This window comes from Camellia sinensis, chromosome 5 (genome assembly GCF_055761805.1).
Source record: "Camellia sinensis isolate YWXY chromosome 5, ASM5576180v1, whole genome shotgun sequence".
NCBI lineage: Eukaryota > Viridiplantae > Streptophyta > Magnoliopsida > Ericales > Theaceae > Camellia > Camellia sinensis.
In genome coordinates this window covers 133,287,544-133,307,014 of record NC_138965.1, presented here as the reverse complement: position 1 = coordinate 133,307,014, position 19,471 = coordinate 133,287,544, and the positions used below count along the sequence as shown (strand labels likewise).

Here is a 19,471-nt window from a genome sequence, read left to right as displayed (position 1 = left end):
TTTTAACTAGTAAATAACAATCTCAATTAAGCAATTAAAGACAAATTGACACAACGATTTTAACGCGAAAAAATCAAAATTGGAGCGCCTCCAACTGTGATAAAAAATCACGGGTTAAAGCCACAAAACAGTTTACTAAGAAAACAAAAAAAAAAAAATTATACAAGTGTACTCTCAATTACCTAGCGAATCTACACCCAAATTGAACCGACCCCAATGTGCCTCTTCCATCACCGTCTTCACCTTGGAATTGTCTTGTCTGACGTTGAATCCATAATGCCGATGTTGAATCCATGACGATGAATTACTCCGGAATCCACCAAAGCTTTAGGCCCAAATTTCACGAAATTCACTGAAGAACAACTCTCTCTTTTGTGAATAAAACAAAATAAACAAACTCCTTTGATATAATCCACTCAATTCATGATATAAACTCTCACAGATATTAAAGGAAATAAACAAAAAAGTTCCAGAAGAAAACCTTAATACCCAAGAAGAAGATTTGGAAGTCGTACCCTAAAAACTGAATTAATCACAGATTTATAGAAAACATAATCGCGATCTCCACTCGAGCGCAAGAATGACAGCTCAAGCGGACTGATTAAAACGCGTGTTTCAGAATAAGGATCTACGCTTGAGTGCAGGAAAGGCCGCTTGAGCGTAAAAATACAACTCTCAATACTTTTGCAAGCGAGTGAAACTTCTGAAAGAATTGTATTTTCGTTCGAGCGCACAATCGATTGCTTGAGCAGTCGAACAATTTTGATTGCAATTTTTATTTTTGCTTCGGGGGCACTATCCCCTGGACCTTCGCGAGCTGACCGGGCATCTCGAACCCCGACATAGTCAGCGAAGTGGCAAACATGATAGATTAAGATCACAAACTCCTCTACATATGCACAATTCGAGTTGGATTTGCATCTAAATACTCATAACCTTACTGAAATAAAAGATCGAATAAAATTATAACTGAAATGAGTTTTATCAAACGGGATTGTTAATTACAAAAACCTAACAATACTTTACCTCCTTTATACTTGGCCCCTTCTTCATTTTTGCTCGTAAAGTTGTTGTTGTTTTTTTTTTCCCTCACTTTAGCCATTCATGTTTTAAGTTTTTTCCACTTTATTTCTAAAGTTAATTTCTATTAAAAATTAGAAAAAAATATTACAATAATTGTCACGTAACATAAAAAATATATTATTATATTAAAATTTAAGTTTATGTGAAAGGTGTGAGTTATATATAATAAAATATTTTTATACTACGTGACTATTAATGTGTCATTTTCTGTCTAACTTCTAATAGAAATTAGATTTTGGAATAAAGTGGAAAAAACTTGTAACATAAAGGGATAAAGTGAAAAAAAATAAACTTTAATGATTAAAGTGAAAAAGTGGCTAAATATAAAGGAGGCAAACTGTGATTTATCCAAAAAATAATAATAATCAACCACTTTAAACCGAATTGAGAAAATAATTTGAGACATTTATTCTTTTCTTTTCTTTTCTTTTCTTTTCTTTTGTGTGTGTGTCATTTTAAGTTGCTTCATATCACTCTAAATAGCCAAATTTTAATTTTTTTTTTAATAATTTTAATTTGACTTTTAACATCTAAAACATGATAGTAGAGGTGAAAATATCATAAGTATAGGACTAGTAATAGGGTGAGAGAACAAATTTATGGTTCAAAACAAAAGAGAATTGTTGCAAAACCCTGCCTCATACAAATTAGGGAAAAACAATGAATGAGGTTTGTAGTCTTGTGAAAAATTGAGGATGCAAAGAATTTAGTCCTACATTGTGGAGAATGTGGCCTCTTATTTATTGCATGGTGTGTGGGTACATGACAAAATATAGGGGCAATAATGAATGAAGTGGAAATATCTGTTCACATTTTCTCTATTTTTTTCTCTCTCCAAATTCTCTCTCCACTATATGATGCATAGCGTGTGGTTAAGGATACTTTGAAATGAAAAAAATAAATAAATAAATAAAATAAATTTTGGAACAAAGGCTCCCGTGCCACATTGAATGCAGTAGAAACATTTTTTCCCCCTCTCTATTTGCTATTCTAAATCCTTTCTCCACCAATTGACATGCCAAAATAATCATTTTTAAATTAGAAATTAGTATATCGTGGGGTTAGGAAAGAATTAGAAATAGTAGGAGGATAGAAAAAAGTGAGAACAAAAAATTTCACGTGACAATGAGTGAGATTTGTACATATCAAATCATCTTGTGTTTTGAAAAATTAAGGATGAAAGAAGTTAGCAATGAGGGGTTAGGTGTTGAAGAATGTGCGGATGACAAAGCTAATGATAAAAAATTTACATGCCATTGCCATTCAACCCTTTTTATCCAATTAGAAATTAAAGTATATATATTTTATTAAATTTGGCTCAATGTTTGGTGGAAATGTGGGAAATTAGTTTAACTAGAGGTGGGTATAGAGAGGGGGTAAAGATAATTTGTCTAAAAGTTAAGTTTTTTGTTCCAAAAACTTAAAATATTTATAATGTCGTAAACTTAAAATATTTGTAATTGAAGCAACTAACCCTCCTTGACTAGCACGATATTATCCGCTTTGGAGTTAAGCGAAAACCAACAGTTAACCCCTCACGACTTTAAAAGGCCGGCGCCAAATGAAATAGTTAACTCTCCCCGCTTAGCACGATATTGTTCGTTTTGGAGTTAGGTGAAAACTAGCAATTAATCCTCACGGCTTTAAAAGGCCTCATATTAATATAAGAGAGTTAGTTAGTCTACTTATGTAGTGGAGTTGTGATGGAGTTAGTTAGTCTACTTATGTAGTGGAGCTGTGATTTCTCACAGAGAGCTTGAGCATGGAGTTCCCACAGACGATGCCAAATGAATCAACTAACCCTCCCCGACTAGCATGATATTGTCCGCTTTAAAGTTAGATGAAAACTAGCAACTAAGGCCCCGTTTATTTTCAGATGTAGAATGGAGGGGATTCATAGTGAAGGGATTAATAGTGAGGGGATTGTTAGTGAGAGGATTCATAGTGAGGGGATTAAGTAAAATTGTGTTTGTTTTGATGATAGTTGTTAGTGTAGGAATTGTTAAATTATTTTTATATAAAATAATAAAACAAATAAGAAAATATAAAAAAGTAAACATTAATATTTTTAAAAAAATTCCCAATATATAAAAAATAAAAAAATAATAAAAAAATTTCTAATCCTCTCACTATTTTTCTAATACCATCTCTACCTCTTCCTTCCCAATCCCCCTTTCAAGGCCTTTACTAATACCAAGGGATTAGGAGTCCCCTCACCATCTCCTTTCCCAATCCCCTTTCAAGGCCTTTACTAATACCAAGGGATTAGGAGTCCCCTCCCCATCTCTCAAAACAAACACCCATATAGTAGTCCCACCTCACTATCAATCTCAATCCCCTCCCTATAACCCCAAACAAACGGGGTCTAACCTCTCCCGACTTTAAAAGACCTCATACTAGTCTAAGGGAGTTAGTCCACTTATGTAGTGGAGTTATGATCTCTCACAGAGCGATATGGGATAGTGCACAAGATTACATTTTTGGATTTATAGCATGCTTGGTTATCATTTTTTAAAAACACTTTTCAGAAAATTCTACTTTCTTATTTTCCGTGTTTTTTTTTGTTTTTACTAAATTTTTTTAATATTTTGAGCAATTTTTTTTATTTATTTTTAGACATACATAACATAAATATACCTAAAAAGTAAAAAAAAATTGAAAAAAACCTTTTAAAAATTCACTAAATTGCAAAAATATAAAAAAATACAAGAATTCAGTATATTTTTTGTATTTTTATGTATTTATTAATTTTTAAAACTATTTTTTCACAAATTTTTTTACTTTTTAGATACATCTGAGTAAGATGCATCTAAAAAAGTAAAAAAATGTTTAAAATTTTAAAAATATTCATTAAAAACAAAAAAACACGAAAACCAAAAAACTCAATTTTCAAAAAACTTAATTAAAAAAACTCAAACCAAACACACTGGTACTTCATCCAATTTTATTTATTTATTTATATATATATAATTAGTATAGTAAATAGAAATATGAATATTTTTAATTTGACTAATCAAATGACCGTTGATAGAATAAAGTAAAAAAAGAAAGATTCATGTAACTAATCCCATTTGATAGGCTTAACACCTACTTTGATTTGGTTTGGTTATATAATTAAATGAGTCAAAATATGTCAGCCTCTCTCCAGCCACCACCGGCGCAAACCCCTTTCCATCACCGTCAACCTGTTCCCCACCTCTCTCCACCACCCTCCTCCACCCAATATTTCCTACTTCAGAATCACTCACGATCAAACTAATCGTAGCTTTCCCTCTATCACAGCGTTGTTCAAAACTTATTCCAAATCCCAGTGACAGGTTGGTCCATCCACCAAAAGAATGTGATTAATCTGCTCTTTTGTCCCTTTGCTTATTGTCACATAAAATTTCTCATTCATGGAGTCACACTCTCTGTGTATCAGATTTACTATATATTCATGCTTTGGATGATTGTTATTATTCAAATGGTGAATTATTTTGCGAAATTATTGAATCCTATCGGATTGTAAAGCCTAAGAATCACGTTATTTAACATAATAAAATATATCACTTTATGTATATATAGTATTTAAAATAAAATAAATATTAATATAATTAAATTATATATTGGATAAATTATAAATACACCCTTGAGGTTTGCTTAAAATACAATTTTTCTTCTATGATTTTGAAAATTACATCACGCCTCTTGAAATTTCTAATTTCATAACAAATAATTCATTTTATTAATAAATCATTAAGTCAATTAACTGTTTTTAATAATATCATAAATTTATTTCAATTAATACTTCAGGTAATTTTATTATTTTATTCAAGAACAGTTAAGAATTTTATTTTTTTAATTAATTATATTAAATAAAAAATTCTAACAATAAGTTATTTGTAATTTTTCAAACTACAGGGCAATTTATATTTTAAACAAACCTCAAAGAATGTATTTATAATTTATCCATATATAGTGTTTTTAAAAGCTCAAGGCACACCAAGGCACTAAAGGTCTCTCGGGGCCTACGAGCAAAATGTAAGGCGAGACGCTGGCTTTATTAAAGTAAGGCGCACAGTCCTAGTAAAAAATAGATAAATTAACAAAGACTAATGATTCATACTAGTACTAAGACAATTAAAATAAAAAAAAATTAACCAAGGCAAATTATAGAATAATTCTCAAAGTCATGAAAGTGCAAATTACATAGTATTCCACATTCAACAAAAACCAAAAAATAAATAAATTAACAAACATAAACACTAGGGGTGCTCGCAGTTCGGCTGCGGTCGGAGAATCTCCAATCCACTATCCGTTCGCCGGATTGGCGTATACGGATTGAGCAGATTAACGGATTGGCGGATGGATGCGAATCGGTTTAACAGTTTAAATTTTTACAAATTTTGAACATAATACAACTTGTGAACACTGTTTTTTTTTTAGATTATTTCATTTTTACCCCTATATTTTGTCACGATTTTCAATGATCTCACAGATTACTCTTATTTTCAAGCGTACCCTTATACTATTTAAGTTACTATCAATTTTGCCCCTGCCGTCAGATTTGAAACGGAAAAAGTTAAAAAAATTCCATTTTGGCCTCAAATTTCAAAAGAAAGATGTAAACCCACAGCAAACCACCACCAGCAACCACCACTTCAAGCCCCTCTATCTCATTCGTTATAATTCTGTTTCGCCTCATTTTTACGTCATTGGATTCAACTCAAGGTCTAGTTTTCATATCACATCTCACACGTCTCGTTCTTCCTCTTTTTGCATGCTATCGGAGCTCCGAAAGTTGATAAAAAAAAAAGAAGACTTTTCTTTTCGTTTTTGACTTTTCTTCGAGCCATCTTTCAAACTTCATATCTTTCTCGATTCTTGACAGTTCTACTTCATTCTTTCGCCATTCTCTTCACCTCACTTCCTACTTCGCCCTACACTATCCCGGTTTCTCACTTCTTCGTGTAATGGGCGGTTTTGATATGCTGAAAGTTGTCCGAAAACTAATTTCAAAATATTCATCTTTTGTTTCTTTCTTATCCATCTTCCTTATTCTTCTTTTTTTTCTTCACTTATAACATGATGTGGAACATGGTTCTAAGTGGTAACGAAATTGGTGATGGTGGTAGTGGTGGTCTAGCAATGGCAGTGGGTTTGGTGTTGTAAGGTGGTAGTGATGGTAATGCTCATGGTGGTGGTAATGGAGCTTGATGGCAATGAAGTTAGTGGTTCGGGTGGTGATGTTGGTGAAGTTGATGGTTGAGATTGTATATGCCCTGAAGAATATCACTTTCAACAATGTCATTCAAGCACTTTGTGTCGTGGGAAAAGAGGAGGAGGCATTGTCGATATTAGTCCTCATGCGTCGAGAAAGTTCAGTCCTCACAAAGATTTCTCTCAACATTTTGATTAGTGAGTTCAATCGACAAGGCAGGTTGTTGAGTGCTTATAATGTGTATGGTGCTGTGTTGAAAATAGGTGTAATTTCGGAGAGAGAGCCTAGAGGATATTCAACTGAGAAAAAAACTCTTATTTGACATGTTTAAATTCATATTATGATAGAGCAGCCATAACAAATAAAGAAATTAATAGGTGCTCATTAATTTGTAATTCAACATCAATGGCTATAACAACAAAACCTTTCTTCTAATACAAAATCAGCTATTTGCTATGGGATTTTTCTTAACAATACAAATTTCTTTTGTTCTTGGCAAAACAGTTGAGGTTTGCATCTCATTTACGATCCAAGTTTAAATGGGCACGATGTTCCATTCAAATGGACTAAGAAAATTCTAGTAGGAAAGATGATATGTATGTATATAATTGAAGAAGAAGAAGAAGATCACTACCTGAACCACCAACTTTACCGCCACCGAACTCCATTATCGTCTCCACTACCATCACTAGTTCTGTTACCACCTAGAACCATGTTCCACATCATGTTACAAGTGAAGAAGAAGAAGAAGAAGAAGAAGAAGAATGAGGAAGATAGAAAAGAAAGAAACAAATGATGAATGTTTTGAAATTTCGAAATTAGTTTTCAAACAACTTTCGGCATATCAAAACTGCCCATTATACAAAGAAGTGAGAAAGCGAGGAAGTGTAAGGCGAAGTAGGAAGTGAGTTGAAGAGAATGACAAAAGAATGAAGTAGAACTGTCAAGAATTAAGAAAGATATGAAGTCCGAAAGATGGCTCGAAGAAAAGCCTTTTTTTTTTTTTATCAACTTTTGGAGTTCCGATAACATGCAAAAAGAGGAAGAACGAGATGTGTGTGATGTGATACGAAAACTAGACCGTGAGTTGAATCCAATAATGTAAAAATGAGGCGAAACAGAGTTATGACGAAGGAGATAGAAGGGCTTGAAGTGGTGGTTGATAGTGGTGATTTGCTGGTGGAAAAGGGTGGGTCTGTGTCTTTCTTTTGAAATTTGGAGCCAAAATGTATTTTTTTTAAACCTTTTCCGTTTCAAATCTGACGGCAGGGGCAAAATTGATAGTAACTTAAATAGTATAGGGCTACGCGTGAAAATAAGAGTAGTCTGGGGAGTCATTGAAAATCGTAACAAAGTATAGGGGTAAAAATGAAATAATCTCTTTTTATTTTATTTTATTTTAATACCAATCCAACTCAATATAACCAAAAGGTTATCAAGTAAATTGTCAAATATCAATAATAAATACATATAAGAAAATCACGCATTATCAAAATTATTTCATTACTTTTTTTTAATTAAAAAACTATTTAGTTTGATTTTTTTTTTTTAAAATGACAAAATTAAGCCTTAAATTTTCCACACAAAAATACCAAATATTAACACTTGCCATTTGATAAAAGAATTTCTAAATTAAAAATACGATAGAATATCTAAACTATTTTTCAATTAAAAACATAAACAAAATATCTAAACAAATTGAAAATATAAAGTCTTACAAATTACTAGGGGTGCTTGCGGTTTGGTGATTTGGTGGTTTGGTTGCGGCCAAAAGAATCTCAAATCCGTCATCCGTCCAAAATTAGGCCGATTGGAAAAATCAATCCGCAACCGTTTGTTCGTCATCACGCATCCATCCAAAATGCGATGGATCGGTTCAGTTCGGTCGGTTTGAGTAGATCATAATATCTGCTGAGCACCCCTAATAAACACTAAAAAAATAGAGAATAAAAAGAAGAAGAAAAAGAAGACATGTGCTTGCTTCTACTGCTACTATTCTCATTTTTGCATTATTCCATGTAACAGGGAAGAGGAAGTAGTAGAAGAAGGAGAATAATAATAACATAGAGTGAAGAAGAAGATGTAGAGGGGAAAAAAAAGGAGAGTAAGAAATTGAGTCGAAAGGAGGAAAAAGAAAAAAAAAAAAAACAGAGGGCAAAGAAGAAGAAGAAGAGAAAGAGAGAGAGTCGAAGTCGAAGAAGCAAAAAAAATAAAAATAAATAAAGAGCAAGTCAATGAAGTAGGAAAAAAAACAAGTATAGCAATGGAGAAGAAAGGGAATGAGGAGGAGGAAAAGAAAAAGAAGAGAAAAAAAAATACCCAACAACCAACGAAGAAGAAGAAGAAGAAGAGGAAGAAGAAGAAGAGGAACTGACCTCAATCGAAGTCGAAGTCGAGAGAGACAAGCCCAGAGGAAGAGAGGACACAAATTTCTTCGATAGATTAGGGATTTGAGTCAATTGATTTGGGTTGAGTTGTATTATATGAGTTGTAATCCTATTGGGTTGGAGCCTTTCGAACACAGATCAAAGCTGTTAGATCAGAATCAGAAACACACAAAAAAGCCGCGCCTTACTCTTTTTAGCACCTGGCCAAGTTGTGGCCAAGTCGCGTGACTCATTAAATGCGCCTTGCCTTGGGTCTCTTCAGGTGCACTCCTTACACCTCGTTGCGTCTTGTGCCTAGGCGTACCTTTCACAACACTACCCATATATATACATATAATATAGTTGATCTCTTTATTTTGTGAATTTGACTCCATTTCATGCATTATGAGTACATAGTCGCTTGAATCACAAATTCATAGTGAATTGCAAGATTCACTTAGGACTCGTTTGGGAACCCTCTCTTTTAGTCAAAAAGTTACTAAATTAGCCAAAAAGCGAACAACTCATACCAAAAAATCAAAGATTCTCTTTTCTCTCTACTTTTTGCACATCTTTTCGTAAAAAGCCAAAAAGTCATCCCAAACATACTAATTTTTTTTAGCTCATATTTTAGCCAAATAGTAAAAAAGTTACTAAATTAGCCTGTTTCCAATGTTTAACTATACAATTTAATTTTTTTGTTTGAAACTTGTATCGAATTATATGAATCAAATCGTCAGATTCTAACCATACAAGATAAATGTTTTTGTATTGTCTTTCTTATTCTTATTTTGTAGAACTCCAGTTGTCCAAAAAAAAAAAAAAAAAAAAAAAAAGAAGAAGAAGAAGTTAATTACACCAAGATCCTTTTAATTATTAGCAAATATCACTTTAATCACCTCATCTATGAACCATACCTATTGACCCCTCAGTTATAAAAATCGTACAAATACACCCCTTTTGAAGGTGATCTGGAGGGGTGAAAATGATGCATTTTTATAGTTAAAAGGGTCAAAATGCACGAGTTCATAGATGACATTGTCAAAGTTATATTCACTAATAATTTCGGGTCTTGGTGTAATTAATCCGAAGAAAAATAAACAAAAATCTAACTTTCAGTTTTCCATGCGTGCTAAATCTGAAATTGAAGCACTAAATTGCAGACTAAGCCCCCGGACTCTATAGAGTGCTGCTTCAGGCATAGTACTTTTGGTTGGTATTGGCTGCTCAACTTTTGGAGCACATTTTATTGCACAGCTTTTGGCTCTTGATAATACTCCTCTCAAAGAATATCATAGTCACTCTAACCTTGAATTGAACTTTTTGCCAAATCATGCCTTGAGATTGCTTGATTTCTTCTCACTTTTTCATTTTTTCTATTTCGATACGACCATATGATTGCTTTGGGTTCTTCAAAAAAATAATGGCTAAAAGATTATTTGATCAAACAATGTGGCTGAAGGAGGACTTAACAATTGCTGCCCAAGGAACAATTGGGTTGGTCTAGATGAAGCTGAGGGCTATGTGCCCGGGGCAATTTTTCTTTGGCCTTTTGTGAGTTTGCAGCTTACTTTGCATTTTTTGGATAGTCCTTAGTTGTTCCTTGTTCTGTACCAAAACCCTTTGGTAAATCACTATGTCAATGGCCAATCTAATTCCTTGTTTGAATTAATGTTCTTGTACTACTTATGCTGTGTTTGGTTGTGGGATTTGGGGAGGGATTTGGAAAGGGAAATGGAAAAGGTAGGTGAAATGTGAATAAAACATGCCTATATTTCACCTAGTTTCACACACCTTTTCCATTTTCCTTTCCAAATCCCTTCCCAAATCCCCCAACCAAACACAGCATTAATCTAGAGTAGAAACTAGTCAATGGCCAAATGGTATTTTCTCTTGAAGTGATTACATACAAATAAAAAATTCATATAAATACGATTCAATGGTATAACCTTTTACTTTAAAATAAAACATTTATAAAGATATTTATATTTGTAATAATGTCACTACCACATCATTAAAAACTAAAATGGTACAAGGGATGAAAAATAGACTCTTTATTCACATTTTTTTTTAAAACCTTTCTAGGAAGCAAAAATAATTTTTGAAATGATCTTTCTGGTGAGTTAAAGTCATTCATGCCAAAACATACAAGATGAATATATAATTATTTCAAAGAAGGCAGACTAATGTACAGAGATACTGTCAAACCAACACAATCAATGAAAATAACAAAGAAACAAAGAAGAGTTGTAGATATTATTACAAGGAAGGATACAACAAAACTCAATCCCATATCAGATTTAACATAATCACTCACATATGTAATTTTCACTCTTACACTGCAATTCCATGTGTTGTACCTTTTAGAGCATCATTTGCATGTTTAACACGGGCAGTTCCAGCTCTGCACCGCCCTGTCCTCGATTTCTTTTTCCTCGCCAATTTCTTTTCCAAATCCTTCCCTCTACTAGAGAGGTTAGATATCGCAGTCAACTGTTCTGTCCCAGTTTCAATCAATTTCTCCATTATCTCCCTCATTTCTTGTTCTCTTCAACCAACTTTTCATCACTTTCTGAACCCATTTTGCTTCCCAAAGAGACTTGACTGTAATTTGGAGACATTGGGAAAAGCTCTCCTTCAACCTGAGGTAGCTCCTCTGCATCGGCAGGAACAAACTGAGTTGCGATCAGGGCTTCTTTAGAGGTTTCAGACCCACAAAGCTGTTCAGTGACTTTATCATTGCCAGCAACCGATACAAGCTCTTTAAAATTCAAGCCTGTCCCCTACAATCTCTTGGTTTTCTGATTCCTCGTTACATTCCTTGGTTTCCTTGATATCTTGCCTGGAACAATTATCTTCATCATTAGTTATCCCACTGTCGTCGTTTTCTTGTCCCAGTGCAGGTGAAAGACCTGGCCAAGTTTCCTCTGTTTTTGAAGCTACTCCACAATGGGTTTCATTCTCTAGAGGTGAAAACTCAGCATGAGGTTCCTCTGGTTTACAAGCTTCTCCATCATGAATTTCATCCTCTGCAAATGCGAGTTGTGGCTGAGGTTTCTCTGGTTCGGAAGTATCCAAGAGCTCATTGGTATTGTTTTTTTCTTCTCCATGTTTTTGTACTGTGAACTCCTCTATTTTGAGCCTAGCATCCTCAATGGGTGCATTCCCTAAACCAATCTCATCATCTGCCCTGGAGATTTTCACATTCTCATTAATATGACCAACTTCTTTTTGTGCTTCCTGAGTTCAGCCATTACATCCTCATGACCTTCAAAATCGCTCTCTTCTCCAATTTCATGCTTCAGATCTACAATGACTGACGCATCATTAAGAGCATCAAGTGTCTGCTGTACTTGATTTGCCTCTGCAATTGATGTGGTTATGCCAATTGCTGATTGAGACTCAACTTCGCCTTTGCCTTGTAGGACCTCGCAGTTCCCTATTTCAATTAGCTCATGCCTTGGAGACTGTTCGATAACAAGTTCCTGATTAAACTCTGGTGATGCTGCCGACTGATCACCCAGACAAGAAGGCATTGTCCCCACCACTGCGGAGTCTACATTCTCTTCTGCAGCAGATGGCATTGGTTCAACAAGTGACTTGAGCTCTGAACCATCAGTTTGAGCCTTCAACATCATCATTTCACCATCATCAATCACTTCATTGTTCAAATCATCTTTCAGTTTATCAACTAGCTTGCGACTTCTTTGCAGTGGAGATGCTATAATTTTATCTTCTGTTAAAACCTACCATCACCTACTCCACCTACTACACCTACCACCACCTACTTCCACCTACTACACACCTACCACTACCACCTACTACCACCTACTCCACTACATCTCGTATATAAGGAGCCCCTCGCCATTTGTAATAGATAACACAACAATATCAATCAATAATACAATTCTGTTTATACATTGAATTTCAACATGGTATCAGAGCAAGGTTAACAACCTAGTCATTCTGCTTCACCGGCGGGCGGCAGTCTCGCCTTGGCCGCCCGCCGGACCTCTACACATACCTTCACTCCGTCGGCCCACACGACAGCCACCGATTTGTTTTTCTCAATTTGGTTTTCTCCAAGTGCTGCTGCTCTTTGGCAAGCTTCTTGAGCCTAACAAGTTCAAGGTCTTTGCTCATCTTCCTTCTGTACATGTCTGGGAAGGTGATTGGTTCCTCCATTATTGACTTCTCTCCTTCTCTGATCTTTAATGGGTACACTATTGCCTCTGGAGCTGGGTTCTGGAATGTGGCTATGGATAATCTGCTGCTCTTTGAGTTCACCACTGCTTGATGGTCTGCGTTCTTGAACCTCCCATTTTTTGAAACATACAGGTTCTGTCTCTCTCGTGGGGGCAGAGAGCAAAGTTGGACAGCACTTCAAACTCGCCGACTGCAAAACCACCTTCACAACGGAGCTCCGTGCCGGCGCCACCACCTTCCTCACCATGGCAGAACTTCACCTCCATGGGAAATCGCTGGAGTCGTGCCAATAGCTATGGATCCAAGCTTAGTGGCTGGTAAAGGTGAAAGAGAACCAAGAAATCCACCCATTGTTGTACGTGCAACACCCACAATACAAACATCTCTAGGATTTACTGAATCTGCAGGTGCTGTTGCTGCTGCTGGAGCCATGATGATATATGAAAATGAATATCTGAGAAAGAGTTGAATCCACACAGCAGTGCAGAGAGAGATGAATTGTTTAGTTCCTGAGTGTTATCTTTCATCTCCCCTCATGCACACTACTTCTCTCTCCAAAAATATTCTTTACTTTTTCTTAACCCCACTCCAGCACCTCCTCTTTATTTTATTATCACTTCCTCTCACTCTCTCATAAAATAATACTCCACCTCTCCTGCACCCGACAGACCCCATACTCCTTATTATGCTCTCTACTCTCACCTTCTCTCTCTCTCCACTTTATCACATGGGTTTGTCCCTCTCTCTCCTCCGTTTGATTTCAAAATCAATTCTTTTTATTTATTTTTTCCAAATCACTTTTAATCTTTTTTACATACCCACTCTCCAATAATATATTTTTTTGTAGGGGCACTAACCCAACTTTATTTTGAAACAATCACACTGATGTTTTTCATATAATCCATCTACAAATATTTTTTATCTATTTTCTTTATCCCTTGTTTTCTTTCATTTTATTTTTATTCTTTAAAAAAAAAAAAAAAAACAAAACAAATACTTCAAACACCATTCCTGGATTTAACAAAACCGTGGGCCCCGAAACCACGTGACCCACTTTCCTTATTTTCCCACTCTTTCGTTTTTCTTTCACATTATTTTTAATCTTTTTCAAATTCCATTCATACCATATAGATTTGCACAAAAAACCATATTTTATTCATCTCAGGGATCCACCCCGATCACAATTTTACACACACACAAAAAAAAAAAAAAAAAAACAACAACAACAAAACAAAACAACACAAAAAGATTTGTTTTTTCTTTTCTGCAGACGGCCACCCACCGACCTTACTTCTTCGCCTATTCCGCCGGTCTTTTCTTCTTGCCTCCGTCCTGGGCGGCCCTTGACGGTGTTGCCTCCGTGTTTCCCACTCCACTGGGCACGATCACTCCACCCTGCTCCTCCACTACAGCATATGGCGGACCTCCAAATCGGAACATAACGGTGGCCTTCCACTTCAGCTCCTTGTTTTCTGCCTTTAGCACACTTATCTCTGCTCGCGCATCCTTATACATGCGCTGGAGCAGAGCCAGTTGGGCGTTTAACTGCTGCATCTCATTTGTCCTACTCTGCAGCCGGTGCGACAAGTTTGTGACCGCAGTCATGGTTTCAACACATGACTTCAATGTATACTGATTCGCCTCAATATCTGATTGCGCTGCCATTCTTTGCTCCACAGACCACATAGGAAAGGTCAACGGAGCAAACTCAGGGGCGCTTGGTTGAGGTTCACGGGCAACCGCACCAGTTACCTCTCTTGTGGACTCGTTGAGGTCGGGAAAGAGAGTGAGCAGACTACGGGACGAAGAGGCCATGTTATGTGTTGCTGAGTGTTTCAGAGAAGGGTTGGTTACAGAGTGTTACAGAGTATCTCTCTCAAGACAACGAAGAGTTTCTCAGAAGTTTTTAGCCAGTTTTTTTGTCTTAGCCTCTGCCTCAGCCTCAGCATCCGTCTTGGTTAAATAGCCAAGGCAGACACGCGCATCGCGCGCCACTTGACGCCAGACGACAAAACGGGCGCGCAAGCCAATGTGGTGACGCGCCTCGCCATCATGTCCGGCACATCTTTTTATGACTTGGGCTCGCCTTTTGATGGCACGCCTTTTTATGGATTGGGCACGCCTTTTGATGGCACGCCTTTTGAAAAATTGGGCACACCTTTTGAGGGTGTGACTTTTACAAGGGTCCGACAAGACTCTGTAAACTGTCCCGACATTGATTCCGGTTAGCTCCTTCATGGGTCCGACAAGACTCTGTAAACTGTCCCGACATTGATTCCGGTTAGCTCCTTCATGGGTCCGACAAGACTCTGTAAACTGTCCCGACATTGATTCCGGTTACTTTCTACAAGGGTCCAGCAAGACTCCGTAAACTGTCACAACATTGTCTGCTACAACGGTCCGACATGACCCCATAAACTGTCTTCTACATCGGTCCGACACGATTCAGTGTCTTCTACCATACAGTCTTCTACAACGGTCTGACACGACCATACAGTGTCTCCTATCCATTTTTTATTTTTCAGATTATTTTCTTGTTTTGTTACTCTCTCCAAACTCAAGTTGGTTAGTTCCTATCCCCCTTGAGTTTGCGGGGGGCTGTTAAAACCTACCATCACCTACTCCACCTACTACACCTACCACCACCTACTTCCACCTACTACACACCTACCACTACCACCTACTACCACCTACTCCACTACATCTCCTATATAAGGAGCCCCTCGCCATTTGTAATAGATAACACAACAATATCAATCAATAATACAATTCTCTTTATACATTGAATTTCAACATCTTCAGATTCCTCGCATGCTTCTTTCTTAACCAACTTCATCTCTGAAGTTTCCATAATTTGGGAGCCAGATGTTGCTTCGGTGATAATGGAAATTTGACATTGACTAGGCTCTACTAAATCAGATATGTTACTGTGATTACTCTGAGTCTCAGCAAAGCTGTTTCCATTTCCCGTTTCTTCAAAAGAAGAATCTCCTTTGGCATTCATAGAAAGATCTTCCGCAAGTTTCACATTTGACACTTCGGATTTATTGGTAGGTAGAGAATCAAGTTTCTCTTGCAGGCTCACAAGCTCCTTTGCCACGGATTTGCTAAAATTCCTGACAGTTGGGTGCAAGCCCTGGTAAATCAAATGCAGATTAAGATCATTCTGATTATTTCATAACCAGAAAAAATAAGGGCCATAGGAAAAAGAGAAGATAAATTTTCCCGAAAACACTGAACAAATCCCACAAAGCTGGTTGTCTAGATGTATTTAAGAGTCCATCAATTACAAACATACAACAGATGGCAAACGACTTGACAATCATTTTACATGATACCAATATATGCATGGAAATTGTGTTCATGTGCATGTTTAAGCTTGGATGCATAGTGTTCAAGATCCTATTCATTTTTAATATCTTATCAAGGTCACAAATTAAAGTCAAGAAATGACTATATTTCTCTTTAAATTCTCGGTAATCAGCATCAATAAGAAAGTTCACATCAATCTTATTCGTTTCTATAAATTTTTCTATCGAAGTTTCATTATAATTAAAGGTGAAAACAAATTTTGGATAGTTCCACGATGTGCAAAATGAAACATACAAGTGGAAGTTAAGCATGTACAAGACATATTGTATACATACCTGAATGGTGTCTAGTTTTAGCAGAAGGCTCATTATGGTTTCTCCAATTATCAACTTTTGCATGTCATCACTCCTGATATCAAATGAAGACTCTAAAGATTCAATTCGGCTTGTTATCTGAGCAGCATGCTCCTTCACTTCAGCGATTTGCTTCAGTTTCTTCAATGGTTCCCATTTCCTGACCTCAAATCCATGATATGCAGACTGAATAATCACAGTTGCATCAGCCTCTGACAAATTCTTCCTTTTCGCTCTGTCTTCTTCCTTAGGAATCTCATTTTCTGCCTTATTTGCTCCTTCATCATCTTCGGTCTGCAATTCACCATCACCCAAGTGACTTTCTACTGTTGCATCTGGTGCTTTGACTTCTTTGCCCTCTCTCACATCATCACATACTACAACTTTGCTAGTGTCTTGGTTCGTTGAAACATCTTCACCAGATTTAGGAAACAAATTCACTGGAGCTCCAATGGGAGTCTGAGCTTTGCAATCTTCACCAGTGTCTTGCTTTGTTATGCCATCCACTACCTTAACTACTTTTATCTTCCCTTTATTCGGCTCTACCTCCTCACTCTCTTTTATTGATGAGGTGGACTCGGACCTATCACCAAATGCTTCCTGTGCTTTTTCTTTGTGACTGGGACTAGGAGACCTCGAATCACCATGACTGTTTTTCCTCTTTGGCAAGGGGTCAACTCTCAAACAAACCGGAGGTAGCTTAGATGTCTTTTGTGGAGAAGGAGACTGTCTTTTAGTACCATCATCAGAAGGCTTCTTATCTCCACTATGTTCTATCTCCTTCACAGTAATGCCTCTGGCTTTTCCCTCACCTTCCTCGGTCTTCCCCGTATTGTGTAGCTCTTCCTGTTGCTTGACATCATTTGTCTTCCCATTGACATTGTTTTCCGTCGCCTTCAAACCAACCTTGTTGCTAGGAAGTTGTGCCGACGCAACTTTCAAATTGGGAGATGATCTTTCAGCAAATTCGTGATCCGCTTTTGCCTCTTTATCACCCCTTGTTTCATCTTCTTCATGCTTGTAAGGCAACCAAAATATCAGAAATTGAAATTGATTCTTGTCCACGTTTGGTTGATCTTGAGCTCTATTTCTATCGCCATTTGGCTGATCTTGAACTTTGTTTCTATCACCTCCATGCTTCAGAGATCCCATGTTGTTGATGTCAAATGGAAACCACCCGCTCCTGACATTAGGCTCGTGTTCCAAATGTTCCAAATTTTCATGGGCTCTCATATCAGGAGGATACTCGTCCCTGTGCTTTAACTTTGGCGCAGTACTATCTCTTTGCTCTCTATTCTTCATGTCTTCTGGAGGAATCCATACAATTGGATATGGGTAATTTTTAAACTCAACGGGACCAAAGAATGATTGCTTTTGTTTTTGACCTCTAGTTCATGTTCTTCAATCTTTACATGCTTATCTTCTTTCTTATTGCACGAGTGATTAGGGCATCCACAACAGTGATTCTTTTCATATTCAAATCATGGCTGATCCACTGAATAATGTGCAAAAGGAACATAATGAACAGGATAGGTTTCTGGGAAAGAAGGATAACCTCCGTGACACTGAAACGGTGATGGCGATGGAAAATGAGGATAAGGAGGTCTGAAACCACCATAACTTGGGAAATGGTTATGGTTGCAACAACCATGACATCCCACAGGAATTGAACAACCATAGCTGCCACCATAAGGCCAGGTTTCATATGTTATAGGAGACTTAGATGGATCCACATTGACCTGAGGTGGATATGGAATACCTTCGAAGCTCGGATAATAATGCTGTGTATATGGCATTTGATTTCTCTGATGGGGAAACGAGTCCATGCATCTGTAGGCCGGATACATCTTATGAACCTTTTCGAATCGGAACCGCCTGCTAGTTTATTTCTTCAAGAGTGAAAATCTTTCTCACACACTGAACAAAGAGAAGAAAAAAAAAAAGGCAAATTAATTTATAGATAATAATACACACATACTACCTGTAAAAGTATCCTTATGAGCAACAGATTTTTCAGAAGAAGATTATTTAACTTATTTTCCTTTCAACAAGAAGTAAACAGAATATGATAGCAATACGAATAGGTTTTCAATTGACAAAAAGAATAAAATCTCACATGGAACCAAAAACAAAAATAATATAAGAAAATCAATTATGTATTAACCAATCCCCTATGTATTAACCAACTGCCCTTTGGCACAATTACAGAACAAAATCAAACCAACAAAATTGGATTTCATTAATTCACTTACTCTCTATTTCTGCTCATCTTGTCCTCTTCTTTTTCTTCCTCCTAATTTCTCATTCACTTGCCTACTCCCCTTCACTCACTCTAATAATAAACCAGGCAATCATCACCCCCACCATCATCTAAAGAAACCCTCTTTAGCATCAAATTAATAGACCCAATCCCTTCCCACTTATAACTTATATTCAATGTGTTAAATATCCCTTTCTCCAAGTTGATGACTAATATGATTCAACTATATGTGATGATGTTCTTTGTTGTTTTGTACATCAACTAAACATATAAATAAATATAGATCTACATATCATTAAATTTACATATGTAACACAATAAAATAAAACACATTAGCTAATAAGAATCCAAATTTAGAGAAACCGTAAACAAAAATCAGAGCTGGAATATACATATCATTAAATTTACATATACAACACAATAAAATAAAATACATTAGCCAATAAGAATCCAAAATTAGAGAAACTGTAAACAAAAATCAGAGCTGGAAGTGTTTTCACATAAACTAGCAAACAGCTCAAGTCTTGAGCCAGACTAGTCCCTAGGAAGCACAGATACAGATACGGGATACGGATACGATACGATACGGATACGGCGATACGAAAATTTTTGAAAAACTAGAATACGGATACGGCAGGGATACGTTCGTAAAAATATTATTTTTACAATTTTTAGTAATGCAGTATGCATA

The 19,471-nt window shown here is 36.3% G+C and overlaps 1 protein-coding gene across 1 annotated transcript; it reads right to left on the bottom strand.

Annotated features, from left to right (window-relative positions):
- Nucleotides 1-10,875: 10,875 nt before the first annotated feature.
- Nucleotides 10,876-18,473, bottom strand: BAG6 (BCL-2-associated athanogene 6). The gene is given in 9 exon segments (XM_082872111.1): nt 10,876-11,186; nt 11,189-11,432; nt 11,593-11,839; nt 11,875-12,354; nt 12,704-12,964; nt 13,100-13,277; nt 15,637-15,991; nt 16,503-17,878; nt 17,881-18,473. Coding segments are annotated over 9 exon segments (3,831 nt in total). The 5' UTR covers nt 18,368-18,473; the 3' UTR covers nt 10,876-10,983.
- Between the last annotated feature and the right edge of the window lie 998 nt (nt 18,474-19,471).